Source organism: Antedon bifida, chromosome 4, assembly GCF_963402885.1.
Source record: "Antedon bifida chromosome 4, ecAntBifi1.1, whole genome shotgun sequence".
Taxonomy (NCBI): domain Eukaryota; kingdom Metazoa; phylum Echinodermata; class Crinoidea; order Comatulida; family Antedonidae; genus Antedon; species Antedon bifida.
Genome location: NC_136229.1, coordinates 33,732,587 through 33,754,359, shown reverse-complemented (window position 1 = coordinate 33,754,359; position 21,773 = coordinate 33,732,587). Strand labels below are relative to the sequence as shown.

General features: G+C 34.1%; 1 protein-coding gene across 1 annotated transcript; it reads left to right on the top strand.

Annotated features, from left to right (window-relative positions):
* Positions 1-1,536: 1,536 nt before the first annotated feature.
* LOC144839377 (uncharacterized) lies at positions 1,537-1,893 on the top strand. Its single transcript, XM_078694693.1, has one exon. The coding sequence runs from the start codon at positions 1,537-1,539 to the stop codon at positions 1,891-1,893; it is 357 nt and encodes a 118-aa protein (XP_078550819.1).
* The last annotated feature ends 19,880 nt before the right edge of the window (positions 1,894-21,773 follow it).

The following is a 21,773-nucleotide window of genomic DNA, read 5'->3' as shown; positions in this document are numbered from 1 at the left end:
TGTTAAAGAGTCGCTATCCAATCGAGTTTGAACAATACCATGAAAGCCCCAGTGGTCTAATGGTTAGGGCAACTGCATATCAAGCAGACAGTTTGAGTTTCGGTTGGGGTGATTTTTTCTCATTCTCGCATATTTCTTCATCTTTATCATTTCAAAAATTAATTAAATAATTTTCAGTGTATCACCGGGTGGTTTAGAATTTATTTCTATGCCTGTTTGTGTTTATATATATATATATATAGTTTTTTGTTATATTTTTAGATTTTATATTTATTAATTTTAAGCTCTATTACTATAAACTGTATGTATTTGTGGTTTCTTCTCCCTTGTAAAATGTCAGCAGATTTCTTATGTTTATCTTTAGTTCTTCCACATCTTTATTCCCTAATTCCCTGACCCAAGGGAAGAGTACCTGTCAGACCCTGGGTTACAGGCAGCTTGATCACAAGTACAATTTAAATATTTTAATAAGTAACTTAGTGCATTTTATCAATATTATAATTAAAGTGTATAGCATGATATAAACGTAGATCTAGAGTACACCAGAAGAAAACGTCTATGAGAGAACTTTCGACGCAAGCTACTTAGGTAGTCCATTGTTTTTCTCTTTTTATCATAATTAACTTTTATTGAAGACAAGGAATGACCTGGTTTTTAAAGTTATATCTATGCCTTATTTTACAAAATATCCAACAATTGCAGGTCAGTATCCTAACAATTACCAATTAATGTTATGCAAAAAAAATTGAAATCTTGATGTTTTATTAAAAACCTTTTTGCACCAATTTGGGCTGGTGTAGTTTTGTTTGTTTGTTTCATACACACTTAGATAATCATGACTTGACTGTGCTTATATATAAAAACTTGCATGTGTATTGACCACAGTTTATGCATTACAAAACAGGACAGTGCATATGAATAATTTATGCATGAGCTTTAACAAAGTGGACAGAGCTTAGCGTGAAATTCCGTCTTCTTAATTATTTGAGGACGATAAAGTTGCCATTTTCCACTTTACGGAGAACAACTAGAAATAATGTACATATAACTTTACATATACAGTTCAATTCGAACTTAAAACCGGAATTTTCGAAACTCTAAATAACATTGAACTTCTAATTTAATTGTTTAACAAAATAACATTTTTATTGGATTAAAATGGCTGTGTTAAAAGCAATACATTTTGCGTGGCGTTTGAATGCGAGACCCTAGCTATGAAGACCAAGCCTATGCTGTACCACAAGTGCCAAGAGATTCAGAAAAAAAAGTTAAGAGTGGAATTTTCATTGCGTAACAATATTTTTTTTTAAATCCATCTTATAGTCTTTTTCGCATTCATTTTTAGACCATGAGATACGCCTTCTTCATTCACTGAGTCAACAAATCTGCTGAGGCCAGGTCTTGACTTTGACATCAATGCAGCATCGTCTGCATATCTTAGGTCACCCAAAGTTTTCCCTCCAACGTGTAGCAGATCATAACTTTCAGACCGTTCTTCTGTCATAGCTTCTCGCATTATGTCTTCTGTATAAAGTCATGACTGTTTCTTCGCAAGTGGCAAATGAAAACAAGCAGAGCATAGAAATAAGTGTATCTGCATTGGAGGAAGTTGACAATTTCATGTACATTGGTGACAGAATACAAGGAGATGGAGATAACACCAAAGAAATCAGAAGCAGATTGGCCATGGGATTGCAAGCTCTCACTGGGATGAAAAAGCTGTGGCGTGGACAAGACAAAGTGACCAAGTTGCGCATTCTCAAAGCATGTGTCTTTCCAGTGGCCACATATGCCTGCGAGACCTGGGTACTACGCAAGAGGGATGAAAAATTCATCACAGCCTTTGAAAACAAATGCTACAGAAGGATCTTGGACTCAACACCGCACAAATGATAGCATAAGAAAGGAGTATCAAATGATTGGTTGCTGCAGTATGTTAAAAAGCAGAAATTATGCTATTTTGGTCACATTAAGCGGCAAGAGGAAAGCATGGAAAGACATAAAATATATAATTGGAGGATCAAACAAAACATTTCCTCCCAAACTTTTACCAGGATACAATGATCTGCAACTAGCTGAAGAACTCAACTTATTTTACAGTAGGTTTGATGTTCATGACTTTAAGTCGCAGTTAGCGGATACCTGCAAGAATATTGACGTAACTGATGATGCAGATTACTTCACAGAGAATGATGTTGTCAACCTTCTGAAAAAAACAAATGCAAACAAAGCTGGTGGCCCAGACAAGTTATGTGGAAAACTTTTGAAAGAGTGCGCTACTCAGATAGGGCATGTCTTTCAGAAACTTTTTGAATGTTCTCTCCGTACAACCACTATCCCATCAATTTGGAAGCACTCTTTGATTGTATCTATTGCCAAATTAAATAATGTTAAAACGCTTAATGATTATAGACCAATTGCCCTAACGTCCCTGGTTATGAAATGCATGGAAAGAATAATTAGTAAGCTATTAAAGATCAAAGTGACCACCTGTTAGATCCTATGCAATTCGCATATAGAGCACACAGAGGGACAGACGATGCCACAGCCACTCTCATCCACAACACTCATCAACATCTCGACAAGAACAACACATTCACACGCCTTCTTTTCATTGACTTCAGTTCTGCCTTCAACACAATACAACCTCACATTCTCCTGTCCAAGCTTATTAACATGAACATAAACTCATCTATCATTCTCTGGATAAAAGACTTTTTAACAAACAGATCACAACAAGTTAAATTCGGAAATGCTACATCAACAACCACATTCACCAATACAGGCTCACCACAAGGCTGCGTTCTGTCTCCCCTGTTATACATTCTGTATACAAACGACTGTAGAAATGCCACCGACTCCTGCCGTTTGATAAAATATGCCGATGACACTTGCATAGCTGGTAACATTAAAGATGCTGAATCGCTTTCGAACTATTTTACCAAAATAAAGTTATTTACAAAGTGGTGTAAAGAAAACTATCTTATTTTAAATTCTAAGAAAACCAAAGAAATGATTATCGATTTTAGAAAGAAACAAAGTAATCATGATGATGTAGTAATTGATGGTGAATGTATAAAAGTTGTCAAAGAATACAAGTACTTAGGAACAATCATAGATGATAAATTAAAATGGAGCAAAAATACAAACATGCTATATAAAAAGGGTCAGCAACGACTGCACCTAATGCGTCAACTTAAGAAATTTAAAGTAGATAACAAAATTCTAACCATGTTTTACAAATCGATGGTACTTAGCGTGATATCTTTCTGTTATGCTGTGTTGGGAAATAGTCTCAATGTAAAAGATAAGGGAAAACTACATAGAATCGTTGAAGAGCTAGTAAAATGCTAAATATCCCTGAAATAGATCTTAATATAAGATTTGATGAGTCAGTGTTATCACTTGTAAAACGAATAATGGCAAATACAAACTGTTATGTTATGTATATCGATAATAAATGAAGAAACTCTCAAGTATAATAAGGATAGTCTTTATTGTAAGAAGTCTGTAACTGAACTGTACAAAGTGATATCAGTAAGGTGGCTCGTGATTGGTTAATCTATATGGTATGACTATGGTGTCTTATTACTTTATACAGTATATAGGTCGCTATACTAAAGCAGTATTATTATAACATCTCCCTCCTAGGATTATTTAAAGTTTATTTGGATGAGGGGTTTATCTATCGTTGCGTTACGATGTTTACAATGTTATAGACATTTATTTTATTAACTTTAAGCGTGCTATTAATTCTCTTCTATATTCTAATTTCTATATATTTTTTTTTAAATGTCCTCTATATATCATTGTTCATAATGTTCAATCTCTTAGTTTTGGTGGTTGCTTGCAAATCCGTTTTGGTCTGTCGTGTATCGCTAATGGTGGTAATTTTCTTGTTTCCGTTTGGGGTTCTTGATTCTTGTTGATACTATTAGTTAGTTCTTGTCTTGGTGTCTCTACGTTTTGTGGCGGTGGTGGATTTTCAGATAATTGTGGTTTGTTGTTTTCTTGTGTGGCTGGTGGTACTGGTTTCGGTTTATCTGGTTTGATATTTATTCTGTCTCTTGTATATTGTGATCCGGATGCTGTTTGAACGGTATATTTTCTTGGTGAGTGTTGGGTGATTACGGTAGCTGGTGTCCATGTCGAATTTGGTTTCGTTTGGAATCTACATGGTTGTCCGATGTAGATTGATGTACTTGTGTCCGTAGGTTGTCCTTCGTATGCGGCTGTTCTTTTTTGAAGGTTTTCTCCGTATTGTTTTGCTACGGAATTTGGTGTGTTATTTATGGCAGGTAGGTTGGTTTTGATATTCCGGTGTCCGAACATTAGTGTGAATGGGGACGGGATGTCTGTTGAAATCGGTGTGTCTCTAAGAACGCATAGTATCTCGTTCATGTCTGTAAGTGTGCTCTTTTTTAGAAGTTGTTTTACAGTGGCAATGTTTCTTTCTGCTCTGCCATTTCCGGATTGGTGGTATGGTGCGCTTGTGGTATGAATTATTTCATGTTGTCTGCAATATTCTTCAAACTCACTGCTCACTAGCTGTGGCCCATTGTCAGACATCATCGTCTCTGGATATCCGAACATTGAAAATGTTTGGTCTAGTTTTGTGTATACTGCCTTGCTATTTGTGCTGCTCAGCTTATCAACCCAGACGTATGCCGTGTAATAGTCGACACATATGAGAAAGTTTTGGTTCTGGATTTCGAACAAGTCGATTCCGATACGCTGCATTGGCGTGTTGGCGTGTATTGGGATTATTGGTGGCTTCTTTTGATTTCTCTGGTATGTCTGACAGAGGTCACAATCCGTTATCATTTGCTCTATATCAGCGTTCAATCCAGGCCAATATAAGCTCTGTCTCGCACGGAGGCGGGTCTTCTCTATTCCTTGGTGCTGCTTATGCAGTATTCCAAGGAGTTTCTTTCTCATGGATGTTGGGATAACGATTCTTTGTCCTTTGATGACGATTCCATCATATATGGCCAGTTCTGATCGATGCTGCCAGTATGCGTGCGTGAATTCGTTGCATTGGTTCTTTTGCGTTGGCCATCCCTCTACTATATATGGAATGAGTGCTTGTAGGACAGTGTCTGTTTTAGTTTTCTCTCTGATATTGTCGATGACAAAAGGTGCCATGTTTGTGACTTCATGGACTTGTACATTCATGTCAGGATAAGTGAAGGGTTCACCTTTGGTCTCGATGCATCTGGATAGACAGTCTGCTATAGGTACTTGTTTTCCTGGTACGTATTTTATCTTGCCATTATATCCTTGTAGTTGTAGCATTAGTCTTTGTAGACGCGTTGGCATTTTAGAGAGGTCTTTCTTTTGAATGCTTTCCAGTGGTTGGTGGTCTGTATGTATTGTGAAGTGTTTCCCAAACACATATGTTCTAAAATACTTCACAGACCATACCACTGCGAGTAGTTCCCTCTCGATGTTGCTATAATTTGATTCAGCATTTGTTAGTGACTTTGATGCATAGTGTACTGGTCGGTCATTTTGCATCAGTACGGCTCCAAGTCCCTTTTGAGATGCGTCACATTGGATCGTTATCTCCTCTTTGCTATCGAAATACGCAAGTGTTGGGGCGTCTTGGATTCTCTTTTTTATTTTTGTTAGTGCATCGTCGTGTGTGTTTGTCCACTTGAAGACTGTGTCTTTCTGGAGAAGCCTTCTGATTGGATCGGTAAGTGGAGCTAGCTTTAAGAATTTTGACAAGTAATTTATGAGTCCTAGTAATGACATCAGTTCTTGTCTGTCGGTTGGGGCTTTCAATTTGCTTATTGCCTTAACCTTTGATGGGTCAGGCCGCATGCCCTCTTTGGATAACATATGTCCAAAGAATTTTACACTATCTTGTAGGTAACGACACTTTTCAGAATTTAGCTTGATGCCACTTGTTCGACAGGTTCTAAATATGTCTGTGACTGCTTTGTCATGTTCTTGTCTTGTTTCGGCTGCTACCAATAAATCGTCTGCGATGCAATACACATTTGGGATATTTTGGAAGAGTGCATCCATTTCTCTTTGGAAGAGATCTTGTGAACTTGAAAGTCCAAATGCTAGTCGCTTAAAGCAGAATCTTCCATATATAGTGTTAAATGTCGTCAGTGCTTGACTGTCTTCATGTAGCGGGATATTCCAATAGCCACTACGTACATCAAATGTACTGAAATGTTGACATCCACTTAATCTAGGAAGTACCTCGTCGAGGGTTTGTGTGTAGTGATGAGGTCGCTGGATGTATTTATTTAGGTTTCTTGGGTCAAGGCAGATTCTTAGTGTTTTATCTGGTTTTGTAACTAAGACTATGGAATTTACCCATTCTGTTGGCTCGTCCATCTGTCTGATAATGTCCAAGTCTAACAGTCTGTCCAGCTCTTTTCTCAGAGGTATTTTGAGTACATCCGGCATTTTGCGGACGGGATTCACCACAGGTGTAGCTTCATTTGATAGTTTAATTTTATAGGGTGTTTTCATACATCCTATGCCTGTGAAGATGTCTTTGTGTTGTTGGATTACTTCCTCTTTTTTGTCTGTTTTTCTTTCCGACACCTCGCAAACATCAAAGTGTCCATTGCAATCGATGCATTGATCGTCGCATAAAATTCTAACAATTCCCAGTGCTTTGCAAAGTTTCAGTCCGAATAGGTTATTCCCGTAGCTTGACACGTGGAATTTAGTTTTGTTCACGATGTGACTATTATGTTCTGTGTCAACCGTTATCTCACCATGGTTCTGAAATTTTCTACCTCCATATCCAGTTAGGATTGTGTTGGTTTTCTTGATCGTGTACTGTTTCCCAAACAACTGTGTATAGGTTTTATAATTGATAAGGTTGGCTTGCGCACCTGTATCGACTTTGCCTCGAAGGAGCATTTGTCCATTCGGTGTGGAGAGTTTTATTGTGGCAAGTTGGGTGTCTTTGCCATCGATATCGTTGAATTGAATTTCTCGGATGGTGACTTCTTCGAACCCGTAATTTGTTGGGTCATCCGAGTCTTCTATTGTAATCTCCTGCGTGCGACGATACTGTTTCCCTTTGTTTGGGCGCTTTTGATTGTATTGTCGGTCCTGGGTCGTTTTGTTGAATTGTTTTGCTCTACACTTCCTCGCCCAGTGATTGCTCTTGCCGCAATTTTTACATTCTTTTCCAAATGCGGGACATTGTCTGGACGGATGATCTGTACCGCAGTTGGAGCAGTTTTTGATCAGTTTTAATTGACTGTGGCGTTTACCATAGTTGGTGTTTTGTTTTATTTCCTCAACAGTGGTGCCAGTTTTTGAAACTCTTTGCAATTCGTTAAATTGTTTGTCGGCCGCTTCTTTGGACTGAATGTACTTGATAGCGTCGCTATGTGTGTAAGTCTTCGCTTGACGGAAGAGCTTTTTCTGTACATCTTCAGAGTTTGTGCCAAATTTGATTGCTTCAAGAATGTGCTGGTCGTGTTGCTCATCGGGGTATTCACACTCCTTTAATAGGATTTCCACGCGAGCAACATACGCATCTATGCTTTCCTTTTGTTTTTGTTTAAGGCTTCGAAAGTTCCAGCGGGCTAGATTAAAATTTGTTTTTGGTTGAATAAACGCTTCAAATTTTTCCCAGTGTTTCGGGAGGTTGTTTTTCTCTTGCTCAGTAAGAGACCATCCACGTCGGATTTTCATTGCCTTTTCTCCCATCCACAACATGACATAGCTAACTTTTTGCTCTTCTTGTATTGTGGATAGGGGCCCTGCAAAGGCCATTTCAACTGTTTCCTTGAAGTGTTTAAATTGTTCAAGTACACTTGGTGAGTCAAATTCCACTTTGGGCATCGTTACCCCCTGGAGTCCTAAAGGGGCTATTACAGGTTGATTTGTAGGCTCTACTTCAGCCATGATTGATGCCTTATTTGACTGGTTTTTTTTTTTTAGGTCAAAACAAAGTAGAATGGAATTCCTTGTTGACAGCAAGTTGTTGGTGATCAATCAACTTTAGTACAGTGTGAGTTAGGAGTGTCTTACTCCTTTCTTAACTTGTAGATAGTATATACAGTATTATCCTATGCTAGGTACTGTTGGTTTTGCTTCAAGTTGTATCACAATAATCCTCTTCTTATGAAAATGAATACTCACAGTTTTTTGTTTTTGTTTACTGTACTCCCAAGTAATATGTGACGTATTTCCAATTTCAGGTATCTTGTCCAATTAACAATTCTGAAGGTAACAAAGCTCCCAGTGAATCCTATGGTATAGAAATTTCACAAAAGTCCGCTCTGTTGTTTCTGCATGTATTTACCTCCTTTTCTGATAGAAAACTGAGGTCGGGGTCACCATGTTATGTTATGTTTATCGATAATAAATGAAGAAACTCTCAAGTATAATAAGGATAGTCTTTATTGTAAGAAGTCTGTAACTGAACTGTACAAAGTGATATCAGTAAGGTGGCTCGTGATTGGTTAATCTATATGGTATGACTATGGTGTCTTATTACTTTATACAGTATATAGGTCGCTATACTAAAGCAGTATTATTATAACACAAACCACCCATTATATGCCGAGTATAACTTTTTAAGGTCAGGGTGCCGTTTACGGAGTATTCTCTCACGAACTACGAGATATAGTAAATCGTTTGTACCAAGTTCAATTAAAACTTTTAATAAGCAGTGCAATAGATAAATATACAATTATGAATGGACTGATTTTGCGATATTTTACATTTTTAAATAGAGTATTTTTTTATGATATTTTAATATAGTACATACTTACTTCAATAATTTGCAATAATCTGCAATACGCCTAGTCTTTCCTCAACACAATGCATTAAGTTTTAGTTTAAGTTACGTGTGCTTTTCTATATTTAAATTTTTTATTTCTTTTGTTGTAACAAGTTTTGTGAATGATGTACAGTATAACTCTATATAATTTTTAATTGTTATGTATGTAGTGTATCAAACGACACATTTCCAATGGCATGTATGTATTTTGTATGTAAATGGACAATAAAAGATTTTTGAATTTTTTTGAATTTTGAATTTTTGAAAGATGGAATGGAGAAGAGAGTGTTGGAGGCTTATATTCCAGGGAAGAGAAGAAGACCAAGATGCAAATGGGAAAAGATTATAACAGATGTGTTTTGCTCTATGGAGCAATCAAGTAGGATGACAGAAGACAGGAGATGGTTTCAGAATACTGTTAGAGAAGCCGCGCTCTGATCAGAGTTTGCTTTGACGACGACGACGAGTCATAATACACATATACTTACGAGAGGTGTGGTCGTTAAGAGAGGTGGTCGCTTACGAGAGGTGGTCGATTATGAGAAGTGGTCCCTTACGAGAGGTCGATTATGAGAAGCGGTCCCTTAACAGAGATGGTTGCTTACGATGTGTGGTTGTTTTAGAAAGTTTGTTTCCTACGAGAGGTGGAAAGACTGATAGCTAAGAGTAAAGATCGATGCATTTGCACATGAATGAGACATTTTTGTAAAATATATAACATTTTCTACATGGCGATAGTAACTACATAAGCTGGGAGGCAATTTTCATTACTACATAAGCTGTTGACCGTTTCTACATTAGCTGGTGTTGATTTTTATTTACTACATAAGCTGTTGGTGTTTCTACATAAGCTGGAGGTTTTACTACATAAGCGGTGGGTTGTTCTACATTAACGGTTGTTTCGACATTAGCTGGCGTTTTCTACATTAAAGGTTGTAACAACAACCTCAATCAGATCAAACAAATTCGGAGAAAAAATTGTTAATTTTTGTTTATACTTCTTCAGTAACCAACCTTCTTCAATTTTTATAAAAGTTACTTTAATTAGTCATTTAGAGGAAATCTGTGAGAATTAGAAAAAGATATAGATATAAAAATAATGGTCAGAAGCAGCAAACCCACTAACGGTAAACACCACACCTCCATCCAGCAGCCACCAGCCTATCAATATTCTACTCAGTACTAAAAAAGAAAACAGATCCTAAAGGTCTTTTAAATCTGTAATTAATCCATTGATTACAAAAGTACCATTATGCATTATTTCAACAGCTAAGTGTTACTAATCTAATAAGTCAATAGTATTATTTTAAACTTACAATAACAAGCATCTTTTATAGCCCAGGGCAACCAGACACGAGACCATTATGCCCCTTTCAATACACAATACAATACAATACAAATCTTTCTTTATTCTGGAATAGCTCTTTCAATACACAAGTACTGGTCTCCCAAGAGGTCCAGATTTGGAAAAAAATACAAGAAAAAAAAAAAGTAAAAGCTATATTAAAACTATGTACAATAGAAGTTATACAAGATGTTTAAATTCAACTTGACTAAGTGTCTCATAATTTTTACGGATATGTACAGGAAGATTATTCCATAAGGTTGATGCTCTATAATTAAACATTCTCTTTCCATAAATATTGTTCTATGCTGGAACATTTAGAGTTTTAGTTGATTGACTTCTTGTATTTTTTGTGTGAAAAGTGTCCATAAATTTGAATAGATTTGCTAAATAAGATGGTGCTAAACCCTGTAGGCATTTAAATAACATAATTAATAAATCATTTTCCCATCTGTCATGGACACTCTTCCATTTTAGTGAGGACATCAATTCTGTTATAGGGGTGTACATATCAGCATAAAGAATGATTCTAGCTACTCTATTTTGAAGTACTTGAAGACGATTAACAAGTTCTAAGTTACAATTTGACCAAACATTACTACAGTAATCAAAACAGGGTAATACTATTGCATTAGCAAGTAGTCTTAAAGCAAAATTTGGAATATAATATCTTAATCTACGAATAATACCGATACGTTGTGATACTCTAGAAGCTACTTGTTCAACATGCTGTTTCCATGACATAAATGAATCAAATGTAAGTCCAAGATATTTAAAATTGTCAACTCTTTCGACATCATTGCCATTAATAGAAACAGAAATATTATTGAATTTACTAAGTGATATTCTAGTTCCAAATAACATAAATTTTGTTTTCTTTATATTGAGGGTTAGTAAATTGTTATCAAACCAGGTAGTGAACTTACTAACATTTTGATTAATCATGTTCTGTAGAAGAACTGGATCAGATGAGGAACATAATATTGTTGTATCATCTGCATACATGATACATTTATTATTTATTACATCTGGTAAAGAATTAACATAAATTATAAAAAGCAATGGCCCAAGAATTGACCCTTGTGGTATACCAACAGTAATAGGTTTAGAAAATGACACAGTTTAATTGAAAAGTTGTTGATTTAGGGGTGTTGGTTTTCCATCCTTTTCTTTTTTTCTTCAACATTCAACTAGCAACCAGCTCTTTTATTTTATTATATAGTAACTTTAAAACATGTAACCTCATAGTTTAAATTTTAACATACATTTATGCACTGGGTACCTGCAGATAGCTACATAAACATTATGTTATGTATTTGAAGAAATGTACAATTTAAGATTTTACTTATTTCCATGTGACTATGTGCTTGTACAAGAATAAATAGGATGGGCTAGAAAGGGATACTTTAAAATAATTACCATATATAAAATAAAACTTCAAAAAAAAAATTGAGATACAGACGGAATCAAAAACAAAATTTTTCTTGAATACATACAATTTTAATTGATTGAATCTTTTTAAAAAATAAAAAATAAATAATACCAATCAATCAAAAAAAGTCCAAACAAAAGTATAAACCGATTACAACAATTTTCAATAGGGTAACTTAAAAGTGAGTACAATATTACCCTCTGTTAACACCTATTGATTCCATTAAATGATAATAGTTGCCTTTTACTTCTCAATTTTATGCATGAAGTTCCAAAAATCACCTTTTATTACTGCCTTTTTAGTGAGTACTTAGTGAGCCATATAGCTCTTGTATTCCATTCATCACACTTACAAATTGTTTTGGTTGAAAGAAATCTTTGTTATATTCACTATAAAGGGCGTGTGGCGCAGTCTGTTGGGACGATTGACTACTGATCGTGAGATCGAGAATCGAACCAACTCTCGCCGCATTGCTTGTATCCTTAGGCAAGATAATCTACTTATATTTGCCTCTCTCCACCCAGGTATATAAATGGGAACACGGTTAGATAAAGACACAACTCTGATTACTAGCTGCATTATGGGAGTATATTTCTATACGTGTTTGATTAAAAAAATGACTGGGGTAATAATGTTCAGCGCTTAGAGGTTTCACAACATTAGACGCTATATAAATCCAGGATATTATTATTATTATTATAAACTCTCATGCTGTTTTCTCTTTATCAGACAATTATAGCCAAATTTGGTATAAACAACCAAACTCTTGGGCGCTGTAATTCAGTCATGTATTGCCATAGCTAGCAAGAAACCTAGGGAATGAGTGACATTCGCTACATACTATACAAGGCCCTGCACTACAAGATCAGGGGCAAGGAAAATAGGAACAATCAACTTTGAAGACCTACCAAGAGAAGGCATCACTATTAATTTACTACCTTTTTTTCAATAGTAGTTTTAAACAGTACTTGCACACCCTACATGAATTAACCAAAGAAGAGCATTGTTTCAGGCATTATACCCATTCTCTATAGGCAATATAATATAATTAGTTATCCGCTTGGTATACCAAGCGGATAACTCCTTGTAATTGTATGAGATCAATATTTTTTTTCTGTATTATTCTTCTTTCCTTCCTTCCTTTTTGTGAGTCGTGTTCCTCTAAAATGTGTAAACATAACATTTCATAACTTTGACAACATATGGGCATTTACGTGAAGTTGTGCACCTCCTATTTTTGAATGACGTCATAGTTGCGCAACGTGACTTATGCGCAATTTTATGAATTTCAATGATTGATCATAGATTAAAAACCAAAAGTCATTTAGTATTGACACTTTGACAAAATTTAAGTCATATCAGGGGCAAACTTTCTACGGATTAAAAATGGCATGTTTGACAAGAAGTTACGCGCGCACGCGCATTTAAAATTTCAAAATGCGCAAAATTAATTTCTAATCAACTTTTTACGCGTTTCTTGTCATTTTGAGCATGTCAAAAATTCCCACGGGCGCGCAATTTTTTATGCGCGCGGTGCGCACATAGCGTTAAAAACATATTTTTTTCTCTTGAATTATATTTTTCAAGCCTTTCCCAGTGATTTTGAAAACAATTTAGACCTTTTCCAGTTTAAATAACGCCATACGAACACGTTGAATTAGACAATTCGTGCGCGTTTTTTTTGAAAAAGCTTAAAAAATCGTCAAAATTATGTCTTTTTTTAAACAGTCATAGTTTCTAAAGTAAACCGTTAACCGTTTATTTTTATTACAAAATCTAGAAGTTGATGAGTTGTAGATATCGGATCATGCATCAATAAGGCTAAAAAAACATTGTGACGTCATCGTATGGCCACACGAATGTAAAATATAGGATTTTTGTCTCTTTCGTTATTGCTCATCACATTCAATGGAGCGCATCGCGCTTATCTGTATTCCTTTTTCTCCTACATTTATATATTGTGTAGGTCAATCAACTTTCTTTAGCATGAGATAAAAATATTTTAATTTTTATGACGTCATCATGCCTAAAAATTTTAATTACGTGGGTCATTAATTTCATCTTTACAGTAAATTTTAATCTGTAATAGCTCGTAAGAATAAAATGTGATAATCACGATTAAAACGTTTTCTGGAAGCTATTGGATTGTAGATACGAATTCATGTAAACATTTTGCCAATCGGATGTTGTGACGTCATCATATGGCCAGTTGAATAAAAAAAGTCGTATTTTCATATTTTGCGTAATAGTTCATCACATTTAAAAGGGTGCGCATCTATATTTTACGTATTCAAATTTCTTCTACACGTTAATATGTTGTTCCTGAGATAATTTTCTTCTGAAATTGCTATCTAAGTGTTTCATTTTGATACCGTCGCCATGTTAAAAATTGGAATAAATGGCGGGTCCCGTAATTTCACCTATTCTACACTGTATGTAATATGTATACAGCTTATACTGTTTGCATGTATATACTATATGACACAAAATTCAGCACTAACAGCATGTCATATTCTTCAGTTCTTGTCATAATGCCATAATCTTTATCGTTGTGCAATATTCCAACGTATGACGTGCACGTGGCGTTTGTCGTGGTGCGGATAACTAACTCGTCAAAGTGACGAGTTTCATGTCTAGTGCCTTCTTGTAGTATGAAAGAGTTAAAAAACAATGTAAATGCGTGCATCACACATAATTACTGCCAAATTTTGAGCACACGCTTTCATACGGAGTTATAGAAATATAACTTATCATTCTTCCATAAATGTTGATATTTCATTAAAAATAATATACTGTAGTACAGTATTATAAAATTGATGTCTGGTTGATGCAGTAAAATTGGCTGCAAGGCCCTTCCAGATCACTACCCTGCTGTTCCTACCTCTACATCAGGGCCATAGGAAGGTAAGAAGGGGTTTGGGGAGTTTACTGACTTGAGTACGCAAGACTCAGAGCCAAACACCCCCTGTGTGGGTTGTGGCAAAGTGTATTTTGTTACAAGACACTCCCAGATGGCTTAAAATAATAATCTTACATAAAATTCATAATTGCATTATTTTATTTAAATAAAGCAACTACAAGTACTAATTTTCCCAATAGTAGTGTAGGACAATTACTTATTTAATGGCACAGTTGGTCAAATATTTAAGACTCCTACTGCTCTGTAATACTATTTGTATGGGATTTAGTGAAAAAATGTGTTTTGTTAAAACTTGGTTTAATAATGGTGATTTTCTTAAAAGCTATGTTTGATTGTGACAAAAAAATAATAAAATACAAAATGAAATATTGCTGTGTAAATTTTTCTTTTGTCTTTTTCACTCAACTTTTCTTCATCACTGATACTTGGTACTTGGTTTGTTTCCTCCTGAATCTTCCACGAGGGAAATTAACTAGGAGGTCTCAGTGAAGTGGTGGTGCTGAAAATGCTAAAATCTTCTTTAAAGTTTGCATGTTTATTAGTTATCCGCTTGGTATACCAAGCGGATAACTCCTTGTAATTGTATGAGATCAATATTTTTTTTCTGTATTATTAGTTATCCGCTTGGTAGAGCGGATAACTCCTTGTTACTGTATGGGATCAATATTTTTTTTCTGTATTATTCTTGGATCCTTCCTTCCTTTTTGTGAGTCGCGTTTCTCTAAAATGTGTAAACATAACATTTCATAACTTTGACAACATATGGGCATTTACGTGAAGTTGTGCACCTCCTATTTTTGAATGACGTCATAGTTGCGCAACGTGACTTACGCGCAATTTTATGAATTTCAATGATTGATTATAGATTAAAAACCAAAAGTCATTTAGTATTGACACTTTGACAAAATTTAAGTCATATCAGGGGCAAACTTTCTACGGATTAAAAATGGCATGTTTCACAAGAAGTTACGCGCGCACGCGCATTTAAAATTTCAAAATGCGCAAAATTAATTTCTAATCAACTTTTTATGCGTTTCTTGTCATTTTGAGCATGTCAAAAATTCCCACGGGCGCGCAATTTTTTACGCACGCGGTGCGCACGTAGCGTTAAAAACATATTTTTTTCTCTTGAATTATATTTTTCAAGTCTTTCCTAGTAATTTTGAAAACAATTTAGACCTTTTCCAGTTTAAATAACGCCATACGAACACGTTGAATTAGACAATTCGTGCGCGTTTTTTATGAAAAAGCTTAAAAAATCGTCAAAATTATGTCTTTTTTTAAACAGTCATAGTTTCTAAAGTAAACCGTGAACCGTTTATTTTTATTACAAAATCTAGAAGTTGATGAGTTGTAGATATCGGATCATGCATCGATAAGGCTAAAAAAACATTGTGACGTCATCGTATGGCCACACGAATGTAAAATATAGGATTTTTGTCTCTTTCGTTATTGCTCATCACATTCAATGGAGCGCATCACGCTTATCTGTATTTCTTTTTCGCCTAAATTTATATATTGTGTAGGTCAATCAACTTTCTTTAGCATGAGATAAAAATATTTTAATTTTTATGACGTCATCATGCCTAAAAATTTTAATTACGTGGGTCATTAATTTCATCTTTACAGTAAATTTTAATCTGTAATAGCTCGTAAGAATAAAATGTGATAATCACGATTAAAACGTTTTCTGGAAGCTATTGGATTGTAGATACGAATTCATGTAAACATTTTGCCAATCGGATGTTGTGACGTCATCATATGGCCAGTTGAATAAAAAAAGTCGTATTTTCATATTTTGCGTAATAGTTCATCACATTTAAAAGGGTGCGCATCTATATTTTACGTATTCAAATTTCTTCTACACGTTAATATGTTGTTCCTGAGATAATTTCCTCCAGAAATTGCTATTTAAGTGTTTCATTTTGATACCGTCGCCATGTTAAAAATTGGAATAAATGGCGGGTCCCGTAATTTCACCTATTCTACACTGTATGTAATATGTATACAGATTATACTCTTTGCATGTATATACTATATGACACAAATTGACAGAATTCAGCACTAACAGCATATCATATTCTTCAGTTCTTGTCATAATGCCATAATCTTTATCTGTGTGCAATATTCCAACGTATGACGTGCACGTGGCGTTTGTCGTGGTGCGGATAACTAACTCGTCAAAGTGACGAGTTTCATGTCTAGTTCTTCTTTCCTTCCTTCCTTTTTGTGAGTCGTGTTCCTCTAAAATGTGTAAACATAACATTTCATAACTTTGACAACATATGGGCATTTACGTGAAGTTGTGCACCTCCTATTTTTGAATGACGTCATAGTTGCGCAACGTGACTTACGCGCAATTTTATGAATTTCAATGATTGATCATAGATTAAAAACCAAAAGTCATTTAGTATTGACACTTTGACAAAATTTAAGTCATATCAGGGGCAAACTTTCTACGGATTAAAAATGGCATGTTTGACAAGAAGTTACGCGCGCACGCGCATTTAAAATTTCAAAATGCGCAAAATTAATTTCTAATCAACTTTTTACGCGTTTCTTGTCATTTTGAGCATGTCAAAAATTCCCACGGGCGCGCAATTTTTTACGCGCGCGGTGCGCACATAGCGTTAAAAGCATATTTTTTTCTCTTGAATTATATTTTTCAAGCCTTTCCCAGTGATTTTGAAAACAATTTAGACCTTTTCCAGTTTAAATAACGCCATACGAACACGTTGAATTAGACAATTCGTGCGCGTTTTTTATGAAAAAGCTTAAAAAATCGTAAAAATTATGCCTTTTTTTAAACAGTCATAGTTTCTAAAGTAAACCGTTAACCGTTTATTTTTATTACAAAATCTAGAAGTTGATGAGTTGTAGATATCGGATCATGCATCAATAAGGCTAAAAAAACATTGTGACGTCATCGTATGGCCACACGAATGTAAAATATAGGATTTTTGTCTCTTTCGTTATTGCTCATCACATTCAATGGAGCGCATCGCGCTTATCTGTATTCCTTTTTTTCCTACATTTATATATTGTGTAGGTCAATCAACTTTCTTTAGCATGAGATAAAAATATTTTAATTTTTATGACGTCATCATGCCTAAAAATTTTAATTACGTGGGTCATTAATTTCATCTTTACAGTAAATTTTAATCTGTAATAGCTCGTAAGAATAAAATGTGATAATCACGATTAAAACGTTTTCTGGAAGCTATTGGATTGTAGATACGAATTCATGTAAACATTTTGCCAATCGGATGTTGTGACGTCATCATATGGCCAGTTGAATAAAAAAAGTCGTATTTTCATATTTTGCGTAATAGTTCATCACATTTAAAAGGGTGCGCATCTATATTTTACGTATTCAAATTTCTTCTACACGTTAATATGTTGTTCCTGAGATAATTTCCTTCTGAAATTGCTATCTAAGTGTTTCATTTTGATACCGTCGCCATGTTAAAAATTGGAATAAATGGCGGGTCCCGTAATTTCACCTATTCTACACTGTATGTAATATGTATACAGCTTATACTGTTTGCATGTATATACTATATGACACAAAATTCAGCACTAACAGCATGTCATATTCTTCAGTTCTTGTCATAATGCCATAATCTTTATCTGTGTGCAATATTCCAACGTATGACGTGCACGTGGCGTTTGTCGTGGTGCGGATAACTAACTCGTCAAAGTGACGAGTTTCATGTCTAGTTTACATTAACAATAGACTGCGATAGGGCATTCCATGTTCTAAAAGTTCTCGGGAAAAAAGATTGCTGGTAGACTGTGGATGAAGTTTGTGGAACTATTAACTGTTTGTTGTGTCCTCTTCTGACCCTTTGACTTTTTAGTTTCAGGATCTCAGTACTGTCTTTGCATATAGTAATATCTTGGTTGATAATTTTAAAGAGTTGAGTTACTTGGTGGATTTCACGCCTGTCTTTTAGTGACTTCCAGCCTAATGTTGATAGCATACTAGTTACACTGCTATTTCTTGAGTAGTCATTTGATACAAATCTGGCAGCTCTTCTCTGCACCATTTCGATGGCACTGATGTGAGCCTAACATCTTCAAGAACATAAGCCTAGTCCCTAGGCCTAGGTAAGCTCTACTTTACATTCATTCAAAAATAATAACTGTAGTATTGAAAAGAATTCATCATCACCGACTGATATTAATATATTTATATTCTAATATACAGTGCATGTTATAGAACAAATAAGCCTACATTATTACTTACAGTACCCTGTTGTTTGGTTTGCAGCATTCTAGAGCAGGTAATTGAAATTGGGATTTTTTGAGTTGCCAGAATATCTTCAAAATACCCCACTTTCATTTTCTAAGTTTATATATCCACAAAAAAAAACACAGTAAAATACAAATAACTTAATTAGTTAAAAAATTAATTTTATTATATTTTTTTTCTTCAGAATTGACACCTTTTAAGTTACTTTTTTCTTACAAAACAACAGCTTTAAAAAAAAAAAGCGGTCATCCACATCAAAGTGAGAAATAAATTACAGTACACTTTTAAACAAGCTATATCATTGATAGGATTGCAAACAGTTATAAAACAATTCATTTTAATAAGTGGTGGTCTAATGTTGTCAGTGGTCATGGCTTATAATAGCATTCTAAGTACAGTTCATATACTGTACTGTATACAGTCATTTCTACCATTCTTGAACTAGCCACTATTAGCTGCCTTCTCAGAATGATGAGAATTATATAGTTTAGAGAAAAGTTTCAGAGAGACAGTGTCTGAGTTGATATCTCTCCAGAACAAAATCCCCCACACCCCCACATTTACAAACACTGTGTAACTGTACAGATCATATATTTACAGTATTGTCAGGGCTGAGAGTGGAGGCTTGGTATTAATTAATAGGGTCTAATAGACCCAAATAAAATGGAGTACAGTACTGTTGAATCCAAAATCTATACAAAGCTCAATAGTTTGATTCTCACAAGAAAATCAACAATTTAAGGATGTGCAAATTAAATAGCACATTAAGTTATTATATGTTCTGAATAGCAAACATTGATGGTTGTTCAGGTATTCTTATGAAAATAAATGACTAAATAGCATTCCCACAGTGCACCTGGCTATACTATATCTGTATTTAAAATTAATACGCAATAAAAATCTACTTAAAAAAACATATTTTTCCATTATAAAAAATACTTTATTCTAATAGAAATAAAAATAGCACCAAAAGTAAAATATACACAAAACCCTGGCAATATGTCAGCAAACACCAATAAATAGTAATATTTTCAATATTCATGAATAATTATGAAATTCTAAAATACCAATAGTTACAATAATAAGCTATAAATTAAACAGCCTAATTAATCTAAGGTTTGCTTTATTCATTATCTACAATAGTAATCTATACAAAAATAAAACATGATCAATATTTTTTTCTAATGATTTTTGAGTAAATAACATTAAAAAAACATCAGATACTCAAATTGGAGTGAGAATGTACTCAATGTCCACTTTAACACTTGATATAATACAATTAATAAAGCACAATTATAATCATTTGTACTCCAATACTGAATATTTAAACAATTTGCAAAACTCAATGTCCAATTATACTCGCAGAAAATACAATACAAATTTTGTATAAAAAGAATTGATGTGTAAATGAAATAAAGGTGGCATAAAACAAATTGAATTTCTGAACATCAAATTAAAATAAAAATTATTAAAAAAATGACCAATTATTGGGACCAATAAAATATTTATATTCTGTATATATGGTGTCTTTCAAATAAACATCTAATACCAAATGCCAAGCTCTTTATGAACACAGGCATACTACCATGCTTAGTTTCATTGTCCAACTTGAATTATACTTAGCATGGTGTATGCCTCTGTAATTTGAAAACTTCTAGTTTAAACTTGCCTTCACCTACCTTTTATCTATGTACTTCAAAATAAATGTATATACATTAAGAATATTTTATAGAACTTATCGTTGGGAAACTATGATAATATAATACTATTTTAAATCAACTATAATATATTTTAAAAAATGTCCATATGGAAAATAAATTGTGTATTATAAAATGAGGAAAAAACTACATAAATTGCTCACAAACATAAGTAGATGGTTGGATTAGAAAAATAATAAAATATATTATAAAATTCAGCACAAACAAATTTGGACATAAATTATAGATTTAACAAATTGGTGGTACACTAACCCCTGCCCTCAACATAAGCAAATTAGTTTTATATCTTTTGGATTAGGATTATTTAAGGATTATAAATAATATAGGTGGTTCATAAAATAGCTGCTGTAATGTGGACGTAACGAATTGCAATGAATTTTATCTGACTAATTGTAAAGTAATGAATGACACTGTTGTCATGATTGTCATAGAGAGGATTGTCACATACTGTATACAAGTGACTAACATCCTACAAGGCTTACAGAAATTCCTATTCTGTAGAAAATTAAAGGTACACTACAAAAAAAAGTAATAGTGTGGAAGTAAAAAAAAAAACATTAAAAAGAGGTAGAAATTACAGAAGAGGACAAAAACTGACAAATTGATTGATTATTATTGAAAAAAATACATTGCTGTGTTTTTAAAAAAAACAACAAAATAAACTTGAAAAAAAAATTATATAAAAACCAAACCGAAAATGTCAATAATACTTTTTTTTAAAGCCCATATTGGCTATTTGCACCAATCTGATTTTAAAACCAAATTATAATATATTTTTTTTCAGTTTTCTTTTTAATAAAAAATACTATTTTCTTACACCTGCCATTGCATATATACACAGTTCTTTATAATGTAGCGTTGCCCAACAGTTAACGACCGTTTCCATAGCAACAGCACCATATTTATAGATGTTTTATATTATAATGTACTTATGTGTAACTAGGCATTCTGTTGGCAATCTGAATGATGTGGTTGAAATCAAATGATTTTCTTTCATAAAGATAAAGGTTTCCATCCATTTAAGGACCAAAATTAAATTAATAAGACTTACTCTTTTTTTTTGTTTACAAATTCTGAATTTCTTGTAGTTCTGTAGTACTTAGTAAATTAAAATGCACATTTAATGTGAGTTACAAATCTTCTATTTTACCTCCTATACCTGTACTTGAACATTGGTAGTGAATAAACATGAGATGGTGTTCAGGGTCTCTCACACCTGTTGCGGCACAGTTCCGGTCCCGCGTCAGCGAATCAAATAAATCATTTTCGTTTCCACACGGCTAGACCCATAACGATTGGCAATAAGCCGTGTGGAGAGAAGTGAAAACAAAAC